At 40.9% G+C, this 24,158-nt stretch overlaps 1 protein-coding gene across 1 annotated transcript in view; it reads left to right on the top strand.

The window, feature by feature from the left end:
* PCSK7 (proprotein convertase subtilisin/kexin type 7) overlaps positions 1-23,441 on the top strand; it is a 68,781-nt gene extending 45,340 nt beyond the window's left edge. Inside the window, exons 12-16 of the mRNA XM_056542787.1 lie at positions 15,047-15,203; positions 15,313-15,407; positions 17,583-17,682; positions 17,931-18,048; positions 19,450-23,441. Of these exons, the coding sequence (XP_056398762.1) occupies positions 15,047-15,203; positions 15,313-15,407; positions 17,583-17,682; positions 17,931-18,048; positions 19,450-19,863 (884 nt within the window). The 3' untranslated portion in view covers positions 19,864-23,441. The remainder of the gene's footprint in view (positions 1-15,046; positions 15,204-15,312; positions 15,408-17,582; positions 17,683-17,930; positions 18,049-19,449) is intronic.
* Positions 23,442-24,158: the final 717 nt, after the last annotated feature.

The following is a 24,158-nucleotide window of genomic DNA, read 5'->3' on the forward strand; positions in this document are numbered from 1 at the left end:
GGCGTTTTTTTTTTTTTTTAAAGCGAAATTAAAGGTGAAGGCTGGCGGCGGGCCACATGACGAGGTCTGGCGGGCCGCGTGTTTGACACCCCTGCTCTAGACGCCACTAGCACAACTCACCTAAGTTAGGGGGGTGAATAGAGAGACGGGTAGATAAGAAACTGTGAAACAAAAATGTTTGTCCCATTAATAATATATATAAGGTAATCAGTAGTACATATGATATTGTCATATACTGTTAAGTATTGTACAGGACATCAATACATATCTATTATTTTTATATATGTTTCTCACTAGGAGTATTGGTCAGTGCTTGCATTCCTAAGACATGGTGGGAATGTGATAGCGTCTCAAGTATAGACTTTAATAATGAGCCTCTGTGCCAGTCTTGTGTAACAATTAAAGGGGTACTCCCGTGGAAAACTTTTTTTTAAAATCAACTGGTGCCAGAAAGTTAAACAGATTTTATTTGTAAATTACTTCTATTAAAAAATCCAGTACTTATTAGCTGCTGAATACTACAGAGGAAATTATTTTCTTTTTGGAATACAGAGCTCTCTGCTGAATCACGAGCACAGTGCTCTCTGCTGACATCTCTGTCCATTTTAAGAACGGTCCAGAGTAAGAGAAAATCCTTATAGCAAACATATGCTGCTCTGGACAGTTTCCTAAAATGGACAGAGATGTCAGCAGAGAGCACTGTGCTCGTGATGTCAGCAGAGAGCTCTGTGTTCCAAAAAGAAAAGAATTTCCTCATTAGTATTCAGCAGCTAATAAGTACTGAAAGGATTAAGATTTTTTAATAGAAGTAATTTACAAATCTGTTTAACTTTCTGGCACCAGTTGAAAACTTTAGTTGTGCTTCATTTCATTTATTTTCTTTTTCTTTTCTTTTTTTTTTTTTTTTTTTAGAAAATTGCTTATTTTTTTCTACTTTTACCCTGCAAGTATAAACATATATATATATAAAAAAAAAAATATATATATATATATATATATATATATATATATATATATATATGGTGTATATATATATCAAAGTATTTCTCTTAGAGAGGCATCACTTCTGGTGTATGGGGATTCAAAAAAGGCTTTCCAAGGGCTTTCTAGGAAAGTGAATATGCAAAGCAGCTCATCACATTCCATGGACATCAACTTTAGCTCCAGTTATGGAATCCAGATTCCGTAACTGGAGCTAAAGCTGATGTCCAGGGAATGTGACGAGCTGCTTTGCATATTCCTATGTATATGTGTGTGTGTGTGTGTATATATATATATATATATATATATATATATATATATATATATATAAAAAGCAAAATCATCGGTAGTTGCAGTATCTTGTAATACCTTTTTTATTGGACTAACAAGATTTTGTAGAGACAAGCTTTCGGGATTCCTCCCTTTATCAAGTCATAAGCATTTCTGAGCTCACAAGGAGAAAACACAGGTTCTATCTCACAAAATATGCAGGGGTTAAAACAACATTAGTGAAGAATGGACATTAAGTTGGGCCATAAATTGTATAGCAATAGGACGATAGATACAGATAAGGATGAGGAGGGGGGGGGGGGGGGGGGGGCTGGAGAGCAGAGGTGAGAATAGTGGTTACGCTGGACAGACAATTTTACTACAGAACCATAGACTGAAGATAAGACTAGACAGGGGAGGGGGGAGCAGGGGTGTGATGGTGTTAGAGCAGGGAGAGAGTAGAGAGATTAGCAAAGGTTATAGGAAATTTTGATAATGGGATAAGAAGCTTAAATCCACATTAAGTCCTCTGTTCTTGGAGTCATAAAGAACTATCATTTTGGCTTCAAATGTCTTTCTTTCCTGGGTGTTCTTGAAGTTTCCTTTCAGGATCTTGATTTTGAGGTCCTGTAGGGAGTGACCTGTTTGGGTGTAATGGTGTCCGACTGGGGTGCAATAGTCCTTTTCTCTATGGTTGTTGATGGACGATCTGTGGAGGTTCATCCTTTTATTGAGTGGCTGACTGGTCTCACCAATGTAACATCCCAGGTCACACTTGGTGCATTGTATCATGTAGACTACATTCTCTGTGGTGCAGGAGTATTGTCCCTTGATGTTGTATGCCTTGTTGTTGTGGGAGGCCTCAGAATTTGTGCAGATGTGTTGACAGAGTTTACAGCGCGGTTTGGCGCAGGGTTTGGTCCCATTGTCTGTATCTGATGTGTCTGTGGGTAGTTTCCTATTGACCAGTTTTTGTTTTAAGTTGGGTGGTTGTCTGAAGGCCAAGATGGGTGGTTCAGGAAAGATTTGCTTTAACACCTCATCTTCTGCTAGTATTGGCTGCAGGTCCTTGATGATTTTGCGTATTTCCTCAAGGGTGGGATTGTATGTGGTTACCAGTGGTATGCGTGATGAGGTTTGTTTCTCTCTGTATTGCAGCAGGTGTTCACGTGGTGTTTGAAGAGCAGAGTGGATTTTCTTATGGATGGTCCTTGGTTTGTAACCTTTTTGTTTAAATTTCTCAGCTAGCGTTTGTAGATGTGTGTCTCTGTCATCAGGGTTGGAGCAGATGCGGTGGTACCTGATGGCTTGGCTGTATATGATGCCTTTCTTGGTGTGGGACGGATGGGAACTTGAATTGTGTAGATAGCTGGATCGGTCTGTGGGCTTTCTGTATACAGATGTCTGTATTGTGTCCTTGTTTATAGTTACAGTGGTGTCCAGAAAGTTTACACTTTCTGTAGAGAAGTCCATTTTGAGTTTGATGGATGGATTAAATGTGTTGAAGGCATCATGAAATTGTTTGAGTTTATCCTCTCCTTCAGTCCAAACAATGAAAATATCATCAATGTATCTGTAGTATCTGTAGGGTTTGTGAATTTGGGTATTCAGGAATCGCTCTTCAAGGTAAGCCATGAACAGATTGGCATATTGTGGTGCCATCTTGGTCCCCATAGCAGTTCCCATCGTCTGTAGGTATATTTCATTGTTGAAGCTGAAGTAGTTGTGTGTGAGAATGAATTCTATAAGTTTGGTGATGATCTGAGGGCTGTATTTCTGGTTGTGAGTCTGATAAAGGGCTTGATAAAGGGAGGAATCCCGAAAGCTTGTCTCTACAAAATCTTGTTAGTCCAATATAAAAGGTATTACAAGCATCTTGGCCTTCAGACAACCACCCAACTTAAAACAAAAACTGGTCAATAGGAAACTACCCACAGACACATCAGATACAGACAATGGGACCAAACCCTGTGCCAAACCGCACTGTAAACTCTGTCAACACATCTGCACAAATTCTGAGGCCTCCCACAACAACAAGGCATACAACATCAAGGGACAATACTCCTGCACCACAGAGAATGTAGTCTACATGATACAATGCACCAAGTGTGACCTGGGATGTTACATTGGTGAGACCAGTCAGCCACTCAATAAAAGGATGAACCTCCACAGATCGTCCATCAACAACCATAGAGAAAAGGACTATTGCACCCCAGTCGGACACCATTACACCCAAACAGGTCACTCCCTACAGGACCTCAAAATCAAGATCCTGAAAGGAAACTTCAAGAACACCCAGGAAAGAAAGACATTTGAAGCCAAAATGATAGTTCTTTATGACTCCAAGAACAGAGGACTTAATGTGGATTTAAGCTTCTTATCCCATTATCAAAATTTCCTATAACCTTTGCTAATCTCTCTACTCTCTCCCTGCTCTAACACCATCACACCCCTGCTCCCCCTCCCCTGTCTAGTCTTATCTTCAGTCTATGGTTCTGTAGTAAAATTGTCTGTCCAGCGTAACCACTATTCTCACCTCTGCTCTCCAGCCCCCCCCCCCCCCCCCCTCCTCATCCTTATCTGTATCTATCGTCCTATTGCTATACAATTTATGGCCCAACTTAATGTCCATTCTCCACTAATGTTGTTTTAACCCCTGCATATTTTGTGAGATAGAACCTGTGTTTTCTCCTTGTGAGCTCAGAAATGCTTATGACTTGATAAAGGGAGGAATCCCGAAAGCTTGTCTCTACAAAAATCTTGTTAGTCCAATAAAAAAGGTATTACAAGATACTGCAACTACCGATGATTTTGCTTTTTGCATCACTGGACTAATACGGCTACTCCTAACTAATCTATATATATATATATATATATATATATATATATATATATAATATTAGGGCCCGATATTGATTTTTTTAGGACCGATACTCTGTGGAGGTTAGGTCCGATAGCCGATAACTTATACCAATATTCCGGTATAAGTTATCGGCTATTTATGTGAAGAAGAAAGTTTAATAAAATGTTAGATATAAAAATATGAAAAATTATATATAAGAAAGAAAATGTAATCAACAAACTAAAAATATTTTAATGTGAAAATCAATAACCTTAATAAAAAATTTAAATAAAGATAAAAATAGAAAATAAAAAAATGAAATTTGAAAATTATAAAATGGAAATAAAATAATGATTAAGAAAAGCCCATAAAAAACAGTGAGGCTCCAATGGGTCTGGGATTGTTAATACCAAATCCGCCACAATATATATTTAGGGTCCACTGCATAGTATGCTTCAACATAAAATATTGGGGGGGGGGGCTCCCTGGTTTGTAGAACCGCTAGCCCTTGCCTCCCACGAAAAGGAGGGCCCCAGGCCAGCCGTAAATGGGGGACACAGGACCAAAGAACCTTCCAGCCCCATGGACCCCTGTAAACCCCCTACAACCTATTCAGGAATGTGCCACTCTTCAGCAGCGCCAATCCCCCATATTCGGCTTTATATTAAATGTGGCACCACCTCATTAAGCTAAAAGTAGAAATACCCAAAGAAGTAGGGTTACACTCATGGGCTACTAAAAAATATAAATACAACCTAAATATAAGAAAAAACTAAAAAGAAATAATAATTTTTTCATATTTTTATATCTAACACATTTTATTAAACTTTCTTCTTCACATATATTTATATCTATCACATTTCAGTATTTCGATTAGTATTAGATTGACACATAACTCTGGTTCTGTATAAATCCAGATGGATACACATAGACCATTTTGTGGATAACATTTATTCACAATTGGGGTACACATATATAGAATTTGATATAGTTTTTATTTGCGTAGTTATTAGGTGGATCGCGCGGGTGCATGATAGCGTTGGCGGTATCCATGGCGATATGCCACACGATCGCAGTCCAGGACCTTGCTGGGTAGTATTTTTTATATCCGGCAGCATCAGGTCACGAGCAGTCATGTGAGGAAGCTGCGATCATGTGTTCTGAGAGAGCACATGACGTGTTACGTGACCCGGATGCAACTCACCTAGAGCATGTTTGTGATTTTTCACGCATGCTCTATTGCATTGTTTACAAGCCGAAGCGGCCATTTCCTTTATTACAGAGAAGGTGAGAGGCTCCTATATTTCTGAATGGATTTAATTATTGATTTGCTACAGCTGTATATGACTATAGATTGTTATAATGGAGCACTGAATTTCGGGCCCTATGGATTTTAATTGTGCACTTTCGCTATGCAATGCACTTTGAATGCACTTTGCACTTATATATGTGATTTAGAAAGTTTGTACAGTGATCCCTCAACGTACAATGGCCTCAACATACAATAGTTTCAACATACAATGGTCTTTTCTGGACCATTGTAAGTTGAAACCAGACTCAACATACAATGTTCAGACAGTCCAGATCTGTGAAACGTGTCAATGGCGGAAGAACCGACCAATCAGAATGGGCATTTTACTGGTAAAACATCTGTATTACTGAAGCGTATGCACTGACTGATGTCTGGTAGCGCCCCCTACAGTACAGGGAGGTATTACATGTTCTGTACACTTTACCTGTGCCAGGGTTAGCTGCTCCTTTTGGACACCAGGTGAGGGCGGCTCCATAACTATTTTCGGACACTGTGTATACTGTACAGGACCCTGAAGAAGCTCCTGTCCTCTACATAGACCAGTGTTTCCCAAGCAGGGTGCCCCCAGCTGTTGCAAAACTACAACTCCCAGCATGCCCGGACAGCCTTTGGCTGTCCGGGCTTGCTGGGAGTTGTAGTTTTGCAACAGCTGGAGGCACCCTGGTTGGGAAACGCTGACATAGACAGTGATTACAGCTCCCAGCAGATCTTTCTTACTTTTATATATAAGGATTTGCTTTATCTATATTAGTTATCTACTTATTTTTCTTTAATCCTCACTGTTTCCTATTTTTGGATGACATTTTGGGGCTTCAGAACCAATTATCAGGTTTCCATAGAGTTCTGGTCTCAACATACAATGGTTTCAACATACAATGGTCGTCCTGGGACCGATTAATATTGTAACTTGAGGGACCACTGTATATTATTGCTTAATTGATGTTAATGATTAAGACCCTCCTATTTTGATGTATCGTTGCTATTTTTGTGTGACATGAGGAAATAAATCCACTTTTTTTTGCATTGGAGTGCTGCGCCATTTTTGTGGATGTGTGTACACTTTTTTTTTTTTTGTTACATTTTATGGTAAAATGGCAATTGCATTAAAAAGCACAATGGGGCCTGCAAAAACAAGTTCTCATGTGACAGAGTTAAGGCTCTTAACGCGGGGAAGAAAAAACAAAAACCGCAAAAGCCAAAATTGTCTGTGTCCTGAAGGTGTTGGAGGTGAACTTCTGCTTTTACTTTTAGACTTCATTCATTTCCTTGGATTATAAAAGTCATGGTGAAGTGTTCTGCTTGTTGTGAAGTGGCCGTCATGGGTCTAGTAGATACTATTTGGACTAGAATGGTATTTTAATAAAATATTTCGACATAGCTTTACACTCGAAGTTAACCCATTAAGGTATTTTAGGGGATCTGAAGTGAGCAGGAATGCTCTGCTGCAGGGAACATTGTCCACCTGTCTAGGCATTGTCCACATTGTCCAGGCCATAATAAGAGGCGGACTGTGCGGCCAAGTTTGTCTTTTTTGTTAGGACGACGGTGAGCAGGGAATGTATATTGAACACATTGCATAAATCACAGTGCCGCTTCTCCGTCCCCCTCTCTTTGTAGACGTCAGGCCCGTGTCTGATTTATGTAATGGATGATGACACTTACAGGATAGCTGCCAAAGTCACAGTACAACTAGAGCTTTCTCCTTAACCCTTGCTTTCCTATCACCAGCTCCTTTCTGCCTCTGCTGATCTTAAGTGTGGGGCTACGGGCACATTCACCTCCTGGGCACCTGCCAAGCCAAACTCTGTATTTCTCGCTCTCTCCTTTTTAGGCAATGTTTACTGCTTCTGACTTGGCCAGCAAAGAATGTGAAGAGAGAAAAGAGCAAGTAGAGTGTTGTCTGGGGAAAGAGGGGGGTGGAGGAATACAAGAGAAGTGAGGGGATGAAGGGAAGAAGAGATCCACTAGTAATGTGGTCAGGATGTATATGAGGAAAGAGCAATATACACCATTACTCATGGCTGCTGCATTGTTTCTGTATATTATCCTTAGTGTGTCCAGTTGGTTAACCCTTTACACTCACAGAGGACACATTCTCCTACCGATTTCTTAACAAGTTCAACGCATTTACTTGCACATTTATTATCATCACTCTGTACTAACTACTGTAATATATATATATATTGTAAGGATTCCTCCTTGGGGATTAGCTCCGGGATCGTCCTGGACACTGCCACGGGACACGTTTCCACTCAATAAACCCGCAGACAACGGTTATTCATGCATGCCTGGCACCTTGCCAGTTTTATTTAGACAGGTTGCAGGTAAAACAAAACATAACTCAGGAACAAACCAAAGTCCTAGACCGTCTGGTCACTGACTACACATATCAGCATGCCCTGACTACTATCTGGTGAGCTACCCTCATCCAGCATAAAACATGTGCCCCTGCAACCTGTTACTCACAGTTCACACCACTTCTTCACTTCTTGGACCGCTCACAGTTCGCTGTGTGTTTCCTCAACAGGGTCCGTGTGTCTCCCCCTACAGCGACATGCTGTTACCCAGGGAGAGCCCCAACTATTCTGTTTCTTTTCCTTTTAAACACACTTTCCCTTCTTGATACCTCATTAATCAGGCCACAGGTGGAGCATTCAGCAGAGATAGCAAGGGAAATAAACCCTTTACTTGCCACACTGCCACAATATATATAAATATACACATACACACAGTCATGGCCGTAAATGTTGGCACCCCTTAAATCTTTCAAGAAAATGAAGTATTTCTCACAGAAAAGGATTGCAGTAACACATGTTTTGCTATACACATGTTTATTCCCTTTGTGTGTATTGGAACTAAACCAAAAAATGGAGGAAAAAAAAGCTAATTGGACATAATGTCACCAAACTCCAAAAATGGGCTGGACAAAATTATGGCCATCCTTAACTTAATATTTGGTTGCACACCCTTTGGAGAAAATAACTTCCTATAACCATCAATAAGCATCTTACACCTCTCAGCCGGAGTGTTGGACCACTCTTCTTTTGCCAACTGCTCCAGGTCTCTCTTATTGGAAGGCGCCTTTTCCCAACAGCAATTTTAAGATCTCTCCACACGTGTTCAATGGGATTTAGATCTGGACTCATTGCTGCCACTTCACAACTCTCCAGCACTTTGTTGCCATCCATTTCTGGGTGCTTTTTGATGTATTTTTGGGGTCATTGTCCTGCTGGAAGCCCCAAGATCTTGGATGCAAACCGCGCTTTCTGACACTGGGCTGTACAGTGTGACCCAAAATCCGTTGGTAATCCCCAGATTTCATGATTTCTTGCACACATTCAAGGCATCCAGTGCCAGAGGCAGCAAAACAACCCCAAAACATCATTGGACCTCCACCATATTTCACTGTAGGTACTGTGTGCTTTTCTTTGTAGGGCCTCATTCTGTTTTCTGTAAGATTAGTAGAATGATGTGCTTTACCAAAAAGCTCTATCTGGGTCTCATCTGTCCACAAGACATTTTCCCAGAAGGATTTTGTCTTACTCAAGTTCATTTTGGCAAAATGTAGTCTTGCTTTTTTATGTCTCTGTGTCAGCAGTGGGGTCCTCCTGGGTCTCCTGCCATAGCGTTTAATTTTATTTAAATGTCGACGGATAGTTCGCGCTGACACTGATGCTCCCTGAGCCTGCAGGACAGCTTGAATATCTTTGGAACTTGTTTGGGGCTGCTTATCCACCATTCGGACTATCCTGCATTGACACCTTTCATCAATTTTTCTCTTCCATTCACGCCTAGGGAGATTAGCTACAGTGCCATGGGTTGCAACCGTCTTGATAATGTTGCGCACTGTGGACAAAGGCAAATCTAGATCTCTGGAGATGAACTTGTAACCTTGAGATTATTGATATTTTTCCACAATTTTGGTTCTCAAGTCCTCAGACAGTTCTCTTCTCCTCTTTCCGTTGCCCAAGCTTAGTGTGGCACACACAGACACACAATGCTAAGACTAAGTGAATTTCTCTCCTTTTTATCTGCTTTCAGGTGTGATTTTTATATTGCCCACACCTGTTACTTGCCCCAGGTGAGTTTAAAGGAGCATCACATTCTTGAAACAATCTTAATTTTCCACAATTTTGAAAGGGTGCCAATAATTTTGTCCAGGCCATTTTTGGAGTTTGGTGTGATATTATGTCCAATTTGCTTTTTTTGGTTTAGTTCAAATACACACAAAGGGAATAAACATGTGTTACTGCAATCCTTTTCTGTGAAAAATACTTCATTTTCTAGAAAAATTTAAGGGGTGCCAACATTTACAGCCATGGCTGTATGTATGTGTGTGTGTGTGTGTGTGTGTGTGTGTGTGTGTGTGTGTGTGTGTGCATCTATATATATATTAATATGTGTGTGTGTGTATTTTTTTTCTTATTGTATTTGGATATGTACAAACTTTTTGTATCAATTGGAAATCTCTCTTGCTTGTCCTCCATACTTTCAGTAGTAAAATATATGATCGGGAGATTGTCCAACTAAGAATTATACTGGAGAAATAACTATTTTAACATTTTAAGGTCAAAACTTGCAGCTAATACTTTTTCCCCTTATAATAGTGCAGCTCAGTATTGCCAGATGTATTTGAAAGCAGCTTATAAAACAAAAGATCGGAGACCTCTGCCATGAAGCTTATGCTCTATCTCAGGGCTGTGACAAATGGCACTTATCACCCATAGGCTATTATGGGGTCTGTTTAAAAAGTACTGGGGGAATTAGTCATTCCCTGCACCAGGCCGCAGTAGCAAAATTGCACAAATCTGTCACTCTGTGGTGCCTTGGGGAATGATAAATTCCTATTTATCCTAAGTATTAAACACGTCTCCATTTTTCTCAATAAATATATTTCAGTGGTGCTATTGACATAAAGTATTCACTAGGTATTGGTAACAACCCAAGCTATCCATACATACAAAGAAACCAAAACAAATAAGCTCAGGAATAAGTTATGTGAAATAATGTGAAATGACACAGGGCAAAAGTATTGTACACATTTAGGGTGCGTTTCCACAGGGCGTATACGCAGCGTAATTTATGACAGCAGCGGGAAATACGCTGCATATTCCTCGCTCACTATACACACAGGGCTTTCCGGCGGCAGCCCTATGTGTATAGTGAGTTTTGTAGGCGGGGCCGTGTGCCGGCGTGACTGTGACGCGCGGCTCCGCCTCCAAAACTCACTACACACACTATTTGACGCTGCCGTAAATTTTGCGCAGCGTCAAATACTCTGCGTATACGCCCTGTGGGAACGCACCCTTAGAAAGGGAGATGCAAAGAGGCCTGGAAAGTCAAGACAACAGCTGAAATCTATCAGTAATTAACCCCTTAAGGACCACAGGTTTTTCACCTACAGACCAATATGAGGACTTGTTTTTTGCACCACTTATTGTACTTTGTAATGGCATCAGTCATTTCGCCACAAAATGCCACAAAAGGCAAAACAAAAAAAAATTCTGGGGCAAAATTGAAAAAACAAATGCCCTTTTGGAACTTTTGGGGGATTCTGATTCTACACAGTGCACTTTCTGGTACAAAAAACACCTTATCTTTATTCTGTAGGTCCATACGATTAAAATGATACCTACTTATATAGGTTTTATTTAGTTTTACTTCTTTAAAAAAAGATACCTTTTTGCACGAAAGTTATCATATTTAAAAATGTCATCTTCTGACCCCTATAACTTTTTATTTTATTTTTCCATATACAGGGATGCTAATTTTTTGCACCGTGATCTGTAGTTTTAACTGTACTATTTTTGTTTTGATGGGACTTTTGGATCACTTTTTTGACAATTTTTTTTTTTTAGGTTACGCAAAGTGATAAAAAATACGCAATTTTGGACTTTGGAATTTTTTTTATATATTCGCCATTGATCGTGCGGTTTAATGAACATTATATTTTTATAGTTCGGACATTTATGCACTCAGTGGTACCACATATGTTTATGTTTATTTTTGTTTACATATTTTTTTTCTTCTATGGGAAAAGGGTGGGTGATTCAAACTTTTAATAGGGAAGGGGTACTCCCCTGAAAAACGTTTTTTTTTTTTTTTTTTTTTAAATCAATTTGTGCCAGAAAGTTAAACAGATTTGTAAATTACTTCTGTTTAAAAATAAAAGATTATTCCAGTACTTATCAGCATCTGTATACTACAGAGGAAGTTCTTTTCTTTTTGAATTTCCTTTCTGTCTGACCACAGTGCTCTCTGCTGACACCTTTGTCCATGTCAGGAACTGTCCATAGCAGTATAGGTTTGCTATGGGGATTTGCTCCTACTCTGGACAGTTCCTGACATGGACAGGGGTGTCAGCAGAGAACACTGTGGTCAGACAGAAAGGAAATTCAATAAGAACATACAGCAACTGATAAGTACTGGAAGGATTAAGATTTTTAAATAGAAGTAATTTACAAAGCTGTTTAACTTTCTGGCGCCAGTTGATTTTTTAAAAACTAATTCCAGTGACGTACCCCTTTAAAGGACATGTCTGGTGCTCACTTTTCTTATTGTATGCGTTCCGGGCTGCAAAAAAAAAAAAAGAAAATAAGCTTTCTCTTGCCTGCCTACACTCCCCTGGTACACTCCGGTACAGGTGTTCGGTCCCCGGGCTGTATTCTTCTTACTTCCTGTTAGCCCGGCACGTCACACGGAGCTTCAGCCTATCACTGGCCGAGGTGGAACATCGCTGCGGCCGGTGATAGGCTGAAGCTCCGTGTGACGTGCCGGGCTAACAGGAAGTAAGAAGAATACAGCCCGGGGACCGTACACCTGTACCGGAGCACCGGGGCAGCGTAGGCAGGTAAGAGAAAGTTCGTTTTCTTTCCTTTACTGTTTTGACACAATTTTTTTGTCCCCATATTACATGCAATCCTTACAAAATTGCATACACTGAACAATGTTATGACATAGCATAGCATTGATCAGTGTTATCGGTGCTCTACTGCTCCAGTCTGCCTAGGCTGACTGGAGCATCGAGGCACAGATCGGATGGCGAGGAGGCACGTAAGGTCCCTCCCACCATCCTCTTATATGTTCAGAACACCACAATTTCACCTTGGTGGTCCAGAACAGCCCACAGAGCTAGTCGGATTGTTTTTTCTCCCGCTTAAGATACCGCAATCAACTTTGATTGCGGCATCTAAAGGGTTAATACTGAACATCAGACCCACCAGAGATGTCCGGCATTAGCCACGGTTCCTGGTTGCTGCTAGCAACCGGGATCCATTGGGTATGAAGCGTGCTCAGCTCCTTAGCATGCTTCATATAACGGGAGCAGGCAGTGGGCGTAAATATACATCCATTGTCCTTAAAGGTTTACTCCGCTACCCAGTGTCCGGAACATTGAATTCCAAACGCTGTGTGCTGGCTTCCGTGTTCACGCCCGCCCCCGTGGTGACGTCCTGGCCTGCTCCCTCAATGAAAGCCTATGGGAAGGGGGCGCGACGGCCGTCATGCCCCCTCCCACGGAAGCCAGCACACAGCGTTTGGAATTCAATGTTCCGGACACTGGGTAGCGGAGTAACCCTTTAAGGGGACACATTAATGATGGAAGAATGAAAGAACGGATTTACGGAGACATTCCTGACAAATATCTGCTGCCATCTACCAGTATGTTAAAGATGAAACGTGAGTGGACATATCCGCAAGACAATGATCCCAAACACACAGCCGAGGAAACTCTCAAATGGTTTCAAGAAAGCAAATAAAGCTGCTAGAATGGCTCAGCCAATCACTTATATCCCATGATTCATAGAAGAGGCCCACAGAACCTTCAAGGTTTGAAGACTGTTTATGTGAAAGAATTGGCCAAATTCCCACCAGAGTAATGCATGCCACTAGTTTCTCCATACAGGATGCCTCTTGAAGCTGGCGTTACCAACAAAGGATTTTGTACAAAGTACTAAATACATATCAGTAAGCGTGTTCAATACTTTTTTCCCTTTGTCATTGTACATTATTACATAGCTTTATTCCTAAGCTTATTTGTTTTGGTTTCTTAGTATGTATGGATTACTTGTGGTGTTACCAACATCTGGTGTACATTTTTATGTTCATAGCACCTTTTATATTAAATATATTTAGTGAGAAATGGTGAGAGAGAGATTCTGTTGGGTGTGTATAGACTAGACTATTTTATCCCCTTGTTTTTGTGGGATATCCTATTATACCAGCCAGACAAAGCCTATAGGGACACTCTATTGCCCTCTTTCACACAATGAACCCCTATGCAGACATTTAACATGTACACTGAGAGTGTTCTCAACTTTCAGGATAAGTTTAGGGAAAATGTAAAGTGACCTGAGCCTCACTCCCATACATCTTTGTAATGCTATGGTTCGTTTTTGATACGACTTGGTCCTTTCAAGCCCTGCTCCATAAAAGGTAATAGTAGTTGTGCTAAATGGGAAGAAGAGAATATACTTACTATAGCTTTCCTATAAAGAGGAGTTTATATTACTACATACCATCTATATCGCCTCCTGTTACATAAAATGAGGCTCCTATTGGGATCCATAATAAATCCTATGTTAGCGAATAGAATACTAAGGGAATTACCGTATTTTTCGTCATATAAGACGCACCTAATTTTGTAGGATAAAAATCTAGAAAATAAAGATTCTGAACCAAATACAATGTAAAGTATAGGACAGTGATCTTCAACCTGCGGACCTTCAGATGTTGCAAAACTACAACTCCCAGCATGCCCGGACAGCCGTTTGCTGTCCGGGCATGCTGGGAGTTGTAGTTTTGCAACATCTGGAGGTCCGCAAGTTGAAGACCACTGGTATAGGAGGTAATACTCGCGTGTCCCCATCACCGCTGCCCTGGATGTCGCCCTCCATCGCTGTCGTCGTGTCCCCAGGTTGTCCCCATCGATCCGGAAAGTCACTGCTGCCCGATATCCTCGCTCTCCGTTGCCGCCATGACGTCGCTACGCACGCCGCTCCTATTGGATGACGGGACGGCGTGTGTGATGACGACAAAGAAGAGTGCTGGCCATGCAGGGGATCCCGGTAAGGTCCCTCCCGGTGTCCTATAAGCTGTTCGTGACGCCGCGATTTCACCGGGCCGGTCCCGAACAGCCCGGCTGAACAGCAGGGTTAGTGTTCTTTTCGCTTCAGACGCGGCGGTCAGTTTTGATCGCCATGTCTGAAGGGTTAATACAGGGTATCACCACGATCAGTGATGTCCTGTACTAGCCGCGGGTCCCGGCCGTTGATGGCCGCAGGGACCGCCGCGATAGGTGTGTATTCGCCTTATAAGACGCACCAACTTTTCCCCCCCAGTTTTGGGGAAGAAAAAGTGCGTCTTATACGGCGAAAAATGCAGTATGTTAGAATTATGTTGTTTTTATAGATCATATATATTATAATGTTATAATTCTTGTAAGCAGAACAATTTCTGGAAATAATATTGAGGAAAAGGACAGATCTTATGGATTGCCTGCACACTGTAGACTGGTCGGGGATCTGACCATTATATAGGCTTATTAGAAGAAAAGCTTCTTTGTATTTTTGGATTTGTTTTACCATTGTTCAGTAGTCTTCCCTTGATAATAATATTAATAATCCTTCCATTACTATTCCTAGTGACTGCGGCTGATCTTCTGCTGTCAGGCATGAGGACCATAGAGCATGTAGCTGTGACAGTGACTGTCACACACCCCCGGAGGGGAAACCTGCAGATACAGCTGTTCTGTCCAAGTGGAATCTCATCCCTCATTGGAGCCACAAGGAAAATGGACGTGTGAGTAAGATGATGGGGGGCGCATGGCAACTTACTTTTCTCATATATTCGTTTCTAGATCTTGATGTAATAATGGACTTTATATAACTAATATTCTCATAATTTTAAGTGATCCAAGTGGTTTCACTGACTGGACATTCTCCACTGTTCGCTGCTGGGGAGAGAATGCAGAAGGGACTTACAGACTTCTGGTCACAGACGCAGGTAAGCCTCCTATTTTAGGATGCATTGTGTCTACACTACCTATTCCTGTCTAAATTTACAAATATATAAATGGCTCCTTGCGTACTAGGTGTTTACGCAGTTTAGTATATTGCCTGTCAAGTCAGGCTTTTATTATATGAAGATCTTTTGTACGTTTTATTTTGATGGTAACAATCCAAAGGTAAAATATTGAAATATTCCAGTTTTACCTCTAGAGCACACAATAGGACATGTGTTGTATGGCTGTAGGTCTAGATAAGGCAGGATAGCAACACTAAACACTGCTTGTAGATTTTGGTAGTAGCAGAGGATCATTTAATGTATAAGGCCTTCATCCAGGCTTAATTGGTAGATATCTCCTTCTACACACATAGGGAGACCATTATCGATGGCTGGGGAGAGCCTGGCTGGGACCACCCTGGTGACTCAACCCCTTAAGAATGCAGCTCCTGAGCCCGCGTCATAGTGGGTTGATCCTGGCGGCTGTTAGCCGTGTCTAATGCTGGACCTCACCGATTGCGGTGATGCCTGGCATAAACCGAATAGACGCCTCAATCAAAGTTGATTGCTGCATCTAAAATACATTTTTAAAAAACAGTCCCGGCAGCTCAACGGTGCTGATAGGGACCACTGCGGATAACCGCTATGTCCTGATCAGCTGAGAGGACAGCGGGAGGGCCCTTACCTGCCTCCTAGCCATCTGTTGCTCTGAAGCTCCAGTCAGCCATGGCAGGCTGGAGCAGCAGAATATCAATAACACTGATCAATGCTATGCTATGGCATAGCATTGATCAGTGTATGCAATCCAAAGATTCTATGTAATTGTCCCCTAGGGGGACTAAAATATAGTGTAAAATAAAAAATGATAGTTAATAAGTGTGAATTAGCCCCTTGCTAATAAAAGTTTGACACCCCCCTTTTCCCATTTAAAAAAAAAAACTAATAATTAAACAGTAAATGTCCGAACTTTAAAAATATAATGTTAATTAACCGCATGGTCAATGGCGTATACGGAAAAAAATACCAAAGTCCAGAATTACTTATTTTTGGTCACTTTTAGAGATGAGTGAAGTTACAGTGATTCGATTCGTCACGAACTTCTCTGCTCGGCAGTGACTTTAACCTGCATACATTCAGCTTTCAGGTGCTCCGGTGGGCTGGAGACTCTCTCCTAGGACTGTATCCACCTACCGGAACACCTGAAAGCTGAAATAATTTATGCAGTCAGCAACCGCTGAGCTGAGACGTTCGTGACTAATCGAATCACTGTAACTTCGCTCATCTGTAGTCACTTTGTATACCCTAAAAAAATGTATAAAAAGCGATCAGAAAGTCCCATCAAAACAATTTTTTTTTTTTTTTTTCACATTTTTTCCCACAAAAATTTTTTGGGGGTTTTGTCATGGATTTTTTGGTGAAATGATTGTCATTATAAAGTAGAATTGGTGGCTCATAAAACAAGCCCTTATAAGGTCTGTAGGAGGAAAATTGAAAGTGTTTTGATTTTAGAAGGTGAGGAGGGGAAAAAGTGAAAAAATTTTACAACTCTGTGTCCTTAACGGGTTAAAGCCCTGTTCCTAGATGGTTTTTAAAGTATTTTTGATGATTTCTCTGAATCACTGCAGCATTTTACAACAAATTGTAGGCTGTTGTAATGAGGTAGGCCAACCCTGTTTCATGCTGCCTGTAATTTGGGAATTATGAAACTGCTGATAGATTCCCTTTTTAAAGGAATTGCCTCAATAAGACTGGGTTCACATTACTTTTTGAAGGTAGGGGAATTGGGCCATATCTCATTCATTTCAATGAGCCTCATTTTTGCCCCGTATTCGGTTTTCTGACCAGACCTAAAACCGTGGAGCGCCCAGTTTTCACTCACCAGATCCGGTTCCCGTATCTTCAAAACGTGGTGTGAATGCACCCTGAGACAAATCTATTCAATATGCCTGAGGAGTACGTCGCTAACCTAGAGCCACTGTTGCTTTGACCGATGTAGGTCAGACATCTATTACATGGTCAGCCAATAATGTTCTGTCAGCTTGTAATTCTACTTTTCCCCTGTATTGGCTGGTTTCACATTCCCCCAGTGATTTGTTAGACTTATCCCTTGTATTGGAAAGATGATATAATGAATAGTGTATTTATGCTTCTAATAAATATGCATTGCTTAAACAGGATATGAGCCCGAGACTCTTAAAAGAGGTGTTTTTCAGACATGGCAACTAACACTCTATGGTTCCTCATGGACAACTGAGGATGTGGCTGAAAGAAGAAGGTAAGATGGTACAAGGAAACCTTATATTTTCACTGTTTCTCTAAATTTAGGTGTTTTTACTTGTATGCTCAAACCCCAATTGCCATGTACTTTCAAGGGTTCTCACTACATGTACTTCTTTATTCTGATTACATATATTGTTTATTCACATTTAGCAGAAGCTTTGATGCTTACTACAGCAGAACAGTCTGAATCTGAACATACAACATGCATATACTGTACTGGTGAATTCTTCTCTTTTTCTACAGGCTGGTAGAACTGTCTCAGGGGGGTCAGTTTCTGAATGATAATTTCTCGCTTCCTTGTCCCCCTGGATTGGAAATTTCTGAGCAGGACAGCTATACCATTACCAATAACACCCTTCGGGTAAGATTCTCTATGTACAATGCATTCACAGAGTCTTTCAGATTTTTCACATGTTGCTATGTTGTGGCCTTTTGCTAATATAAAAAAATAATCTTTTTCCCCATAATTCTGCACACAGTAGCCCATGATGGCAAAGTGAAAACCGAATGTTAGAAATCTTTACTAGTTATTGAAAATAAAAAGAAAAAAATATTGCAGTAACATAGGTATTCAGACCCTTTACTCAGTACTTAGTTGAAGCTCCTTTAGCAGTGATTACAGCCTCCAGTCTTCTTGGGTATGACGCCAAAAGGTTTGCACATCTGGATTTGGGAATTTTCTGCCTTTCTCCTCTGTAGATCCTCTCGGGCTCTGTCAAGTTGAATGGGGATTGTTCCAATGGCTCCAAGTCAGGGCTCTGGCTGGACCACTGTAAAGACATTTACAGAGATGCCCCTAAGCCACTCCTATGTTGTCTTGGCTGTGTGCTTAGTCATTGTCTTGTTGGACAGTAAACCTTCTTCCCAGTCTGAGGTCCAGAGCACTCTGGATCAGGTTTTTATTAAGAATGTCTCTGTACCTTGCTCCATTTTGCTTTCCCTCAACCGTGATCGTCTACCTGTGCCAGCTGCTGGACAGCACCCCACAGCACGATGCTGCCACCACCAAGCTTCACAGTAGGGATGGCATTGGGCAGGTGATGAGCAGTGTCTGGTTTCATTCAGATATGACCCTTAGTATTGGGGCCAGTCAGACCAAAGAATGTTGTTCCTCAAAGTCTGAGAGTCCTTTATGTGCTTCTTTTGCAAAAAGGGTCTGAATACTTATGTCCGTGTCCAATTCACAGCAAATTAAGCACTTGGTAACATAATCTTAAAGAGGTTGTATGAGATGGATGCGTGCTAAAATACCATGAACAGCTTATTTGCAAGAGTGGTACTGGTCCTAGTTGAGCACAATCCTTCGGCTTCTGCATCGCCAGTCATCAGGCATGAAGCGAAGCTCACTCTGTGCACCAGATGACAGGGGTGCTGCAGGAGAGATCATGGGGGTTCCCAGCAGCCGGACCCCTGAGATCAGACATTTTATCCTTTGGATAGGGGATAAGATGTCTAGGGGCGGAGTACCCCTTTAACCAATTTTCAGCTGTTTCCATCTTTGCTGCTCTCATCGCTCCACTCAGTTTCTAACTAGCTGCAATCTTGTGACTGGAGAAATTGGTGGGGTCCAAACAGTCAGGGGTTAAATGCTTGTGACTGGGAAATTTGAGGTGATCGGTTATGTAATATCTCTACCAAAGATCTATCCTTTGCAATACATTGTAGAAAGCAATGATTTTTATTTAGAACTCTTAGTGTAATGTACATAATGTTATTGATATGTTTTCTCGTCGTGTAATTTTATTCTTTTTGTCTTTACCAGACCCTTATGCTGCTTGGCTGTTTTGCTGTGTTCTGGTCCCTGTATTACACTATAGAGCTCTACCTTTCCAGAATTTCTAGTAGTGGCGATCTAGACCTAAGCTGTGAAGGTTCTTCCTGCATCCTTTCCCGACACCCGGGAAGTCCCAGCCCCCGCCAATTAGAAGCTGGCATTGAGACAGAATCCTTGCCTCTGTGTGGCATAAATGACACTACTGTGGAAGATGAAGAAGATGAGGACAACGTGGAGCACATTGCACTATACAGACATCCGTCCTCCTCCAAACAGTTTAGAGTGACGGATGTGAGCGTGGCAGAGTCCCGTCATAATGTGACCTCTGACTTCCAGAGGTACAAGGACACAGTAAGACATAATACACGTGACAGTGATACAAACATAAATGAGTATGGATAAGAGAAAACCGCAAAGGCTGTCTGCTGAATGGACATCGTGTCTCTGATACAAAACAAGGATGCACTTCAGAGTATTTAATTTAAGGTTATATGCCTTATTCATTGCTTTATTATCATGTATGAATGAGTCATACATTTATTATGTTATGAAACTGTAATACCAGTCGTCCATGTTTCAGTCTCATGGTGGATGGCATGTTGATTGACAGCTGTCAGAGACAAGCAGAACCTGTGAGCATCTGTCTTGTCCTGTCTGGATAGTCTCAGGGTACATTCACAAGTTAATAACTGCGTCAAGAAATCTCCTGCGAGTTTTGCTACCATTCACTTCAGTGGGTCCGTGGGCAAAACTGCCACTACCATCTGAATTCATTGAAGTAAATGGTAGCAAAACTGGCAGTGGATTTCCTGAAGTGGAAAACCTGCTGCGAGTTATTAACATGTTAACATACCCTTAAAGGGTTATTCTCATCCTAAAGATTTATGTCCACAGGATATTCCATAGATGCCTAATAGATGCAGGTCTAAACTCTGGGTCCTTCAACTATCAGGAGAACAGGGGTTCCTATACCCCCATCATCCAAATTCTGCTGGATGCTTATCACTTAGAAGGCAATGAAGAGGTAGGTTAACCTGCACATGGCCCTCTCAATTGAAAGTTGAGCAAGCAGTGAGACCCATGTACTCCCAAAAACTGAGGGGTCTAAACCTGCACTTATCAGGTACCGTATTTATGGCATATCCAGTGAATGGGAATATTCCTCTACACAGTGCTGGATCCTTAAGATTTTGGAAGTGCTGATACAGTTCACAGCATATGACTTATTTTATGTTATTACGGGTGATCATGTTTTACATGCAGTTTTATGGGATGCTAAAGTAAAACTCATTTTATACAGGAATCTTTTTAATATGTAGTGAATTTTGTATGGGAATCTTGGATACCTAATACATAAATTATTCTAAATCTGATTCATACACTACATGAATTTTTCCATTTATTGCATAATTCTTACCAAAGTTGCCTCTAAATTTGATGCTTTGTGGAAGAAAATCTTGATAAATTGATATATTGATAAATATTTATTACTACCCAGACCCAGATAGGAATATCTCCGCTAAGTAAGGAAAGGATTCTTTATCTTGACAAATTAATTGATTGTTTTGGTTTTTAATGGTCCTTGTCCATCATGCCAAAGTAAAATGCAGTTAGAAATTGTGGTGTTATGACTGTATGCAAAACATACACAGGTGACATTTTTTGGACTTTATTTTTGTGAATTTGTTTTGTTCTTGTAAAAGAGTCTGAGAGCAGTTGTGTATCAAAGAGCAACACAATGGACATAGTAAAGGCAATGGAACACATTGTTCACAAAATATATTTAAAGAGGTCCTCAGCTTGTCCTATATGTCAGTAAATGTGCGTATTCCCCACAAAATAACAATGTTGGAGAATCTGATCTTAGATCTCTATGTTGTACCATCAAATTCTTACTCTTCCTAGAAATGTATTTATAAACTGACAACTGGGTGTTACCATTCTACTTGTCGATGGGGCATCTCCCTATTCCAATGCAGAATCCGGCACGGAAATTCTGACTTGTGAACATGGCCTAAATGTTAAGCATTTGGGGACACATTTCATCGACATAGGGTTCTTGGTTTATTTATATATTTCAAGAGCAATAACAGAGGTACAGCGTAACACAGAGTTCTAGGGAAAGATGCTCCAGAACTGTCAAGTTTCAAGAAGTTATTATAAAATGGACATGTCGGGAGAGCTGACCAATCCATGCAGAAATGAAGTATAAAGAATACAAGTGCATTTTGGGGGATTTTAGCAATACCAGCTACCGGTCATAGAACCTGTGTGATGTTTCCCTTTTGTAGTGGTCTGTGTTCCTAAAATGTTACCTCCAGTCTAAGCTTTAACCAACCAACCATCAACCAATATACTCCCGTGTAAATGTATCTAACTGGGATAATGTCTGAGAAACAAGGTTATCTTGGTCTACCAGTCAAGAGACAGAACGACAAGTCGACCGGCCATAACAGCTACAATGTTTGACCATGTCCACTATAGATGAGATGCCTGGAGCATCATGTGACCCTTTATGACATTTAATTTAATACCATTAACATTATTGTGGCCTTCTAATAAATTTCTATATGGCCCCGAGAATATCTAGTAATGTCCTCTACGTAGCCAAACATCAAACATGTAAGTGAACAATTTTTCAGCTAAAAGTTTCCTACTTTTATTAAATTTTAAAGAAGCGATCTGATTGGTTGCTATGGGCAAACTGGTCGACTTTTCCTCAGCACAGGTTTTGATGAATCTCCCCCTATGGGGGAGATTCATCAAAACCTGTGCTGAGGAAAAGTCGACCAGTTGCCCATAGCAACCAATCAGATCGCTTCTTTCATTTTTCAGACGTGAAAGAAGCGATCTGATTGGTTGCTATGGACAACTGGTTGACTTTTCCTCTGCACAAGTTTTGATTAATCTCCCCCATAGTGACCATCCTTTTTATTAAAGGGATATTATATGTAGAATCTACTTCCCCCTCATTCAAACTCTCTCCCAAATTACAATACATTATAACAGTGAGAAATAAATAAAGAATTTGTTCTATTTGGGATAAGCCATTACCCCTCTCCTACTCACAAACCTATTAGGAAAGACTGAGAACACATGTATTCGCTGCAAGATTTCATCAGCAAGGTTTATTGTAGAAGAATGACGTTTAATTGAAAATGAATAGAAGAAATAAACGCCCGACATACAATACTCTTTACTAGGGTCACAGTCCGATAGCGGAACAATTTCTAAAACCAATGAGATTGGTCAGGATCGTCATGACAAACGAAAAGTTGTGTGTCCTGTTGTAAGTGATGTGTAACATCATAGAATCCTAAGAACTTTACTATCAGATTGTTTACATTAGCGCCTAAAGTGTGTAAAGTTTCCCGACCGCCTGCTGCTAGGCCCAGTTACAGCCCGCCATGCAATCATGTTTGGAGGTTTTCAATGAAATAAACAAAGCTTTGTCTTAAAAGGTGGTCAGCAAACTCTAAGGGTACGTTCACACGCGCAGATTTTTTAGCGGGTTTTCCGCTGCGTATTTGAAAGTGGGCGGGCTCGGCTGTCCGCAGCAGATTTTTCTCGGCGGAATTTACGCTGAGGAAAATCCGCCACAGTCCCTACTGACTTCAATGGGGCTTGCAGCGGATTTTCCGCAGTGTACATTCCGCCGCAGAAAATCTGCTGCGGAAAGCAGAGAAGAGCCCGCCCACTTTCAAATATGTAGCGGAAAACCCGCAAAAAAATGTGCGCATGTGAATGTACCCTAAAGTAGGATAGTGCTACATAGTAAAAAATAAATAAATAAAACATGGGAGATAAATATATTATGGGTGTGGAGAATGATTTATACAATATACATTGGAACCATGAAACATAATCTCTTTTATGATTTAATTTATTGTTATTTTTATGAGGACATTTGTGGATGTTTGGATGAAAATGAATGCTTTGTTGTATATTTTATTTTAAGGGCAATAAAAGGTTTTACATGGTTTAGTGTGTGTTTTGTTAATGTAGGTGCGAAATGTTGTGTTGTTGAACCCATCATGTTGAACAAGCCGTCTGATCTGCAGGCAGAATGTTATGAAGAAGGACAAGCTGAGCAGATTCTATAGTTTTGTGGGGAAAATTCAGTATAACTTGCAACTTATTCATTGAAGTTGCAGCTCGTTCTGGGCTTAGGAGTCCAGTGGGCGGTCCAAATCAGTGACTGATTGCTATCTCTGTATACTTAGTTAAATAGAGCAGGCTGTCAGTCCTTGAGTGAGAACGCCCATTGGACTCCAAAGCCCTGATGATGGTGAATTTGGAATTTTAATTCTGAGCCCCAATGGGGAGGGGGGGGGCATGGACGAATACAAATAACAAGCTCTGTACAGCACTGCGGAATATGCTGGTGCTATAAAAACAAAGGTGTTAAATTACAATTTAACTGGATGATGACGAAGGCAGCAGTAGTCTTCAACCTACGGACCTACAGATGTTTCAAAACTACTACTCCCAGCATGCCCGGACAGCCATGCTGGGAGTTGTAGTTTTGCAACATCTGGAGGTCCGCAGGTTGAAGACTACTGAGAATGGATTTACAGGCGGAGAGTTCACTCGAGTATAAGCCGTGGGGGGCTTCTTCCTTAACCCCTTAAATCAACTGGTGCCAGAACGTTATACAGATTTGTAAATTGCTTCTATTTAAAGATCTTAATCCTTCC

This window comes from Hyla sarda, chromosome 10 (assembly GCF_029499605.1).
Source record: "Hyla sarda isolate aHylSar1 chromosome 10, aHylSar1.hap1, whole genome shotgun sequence".
Taxonomy (NCBI): Eukaryota; Metazoa; Chordata; class Amphibia; order Anura; family Hylidae; genus Hyla; species Hyla sarda.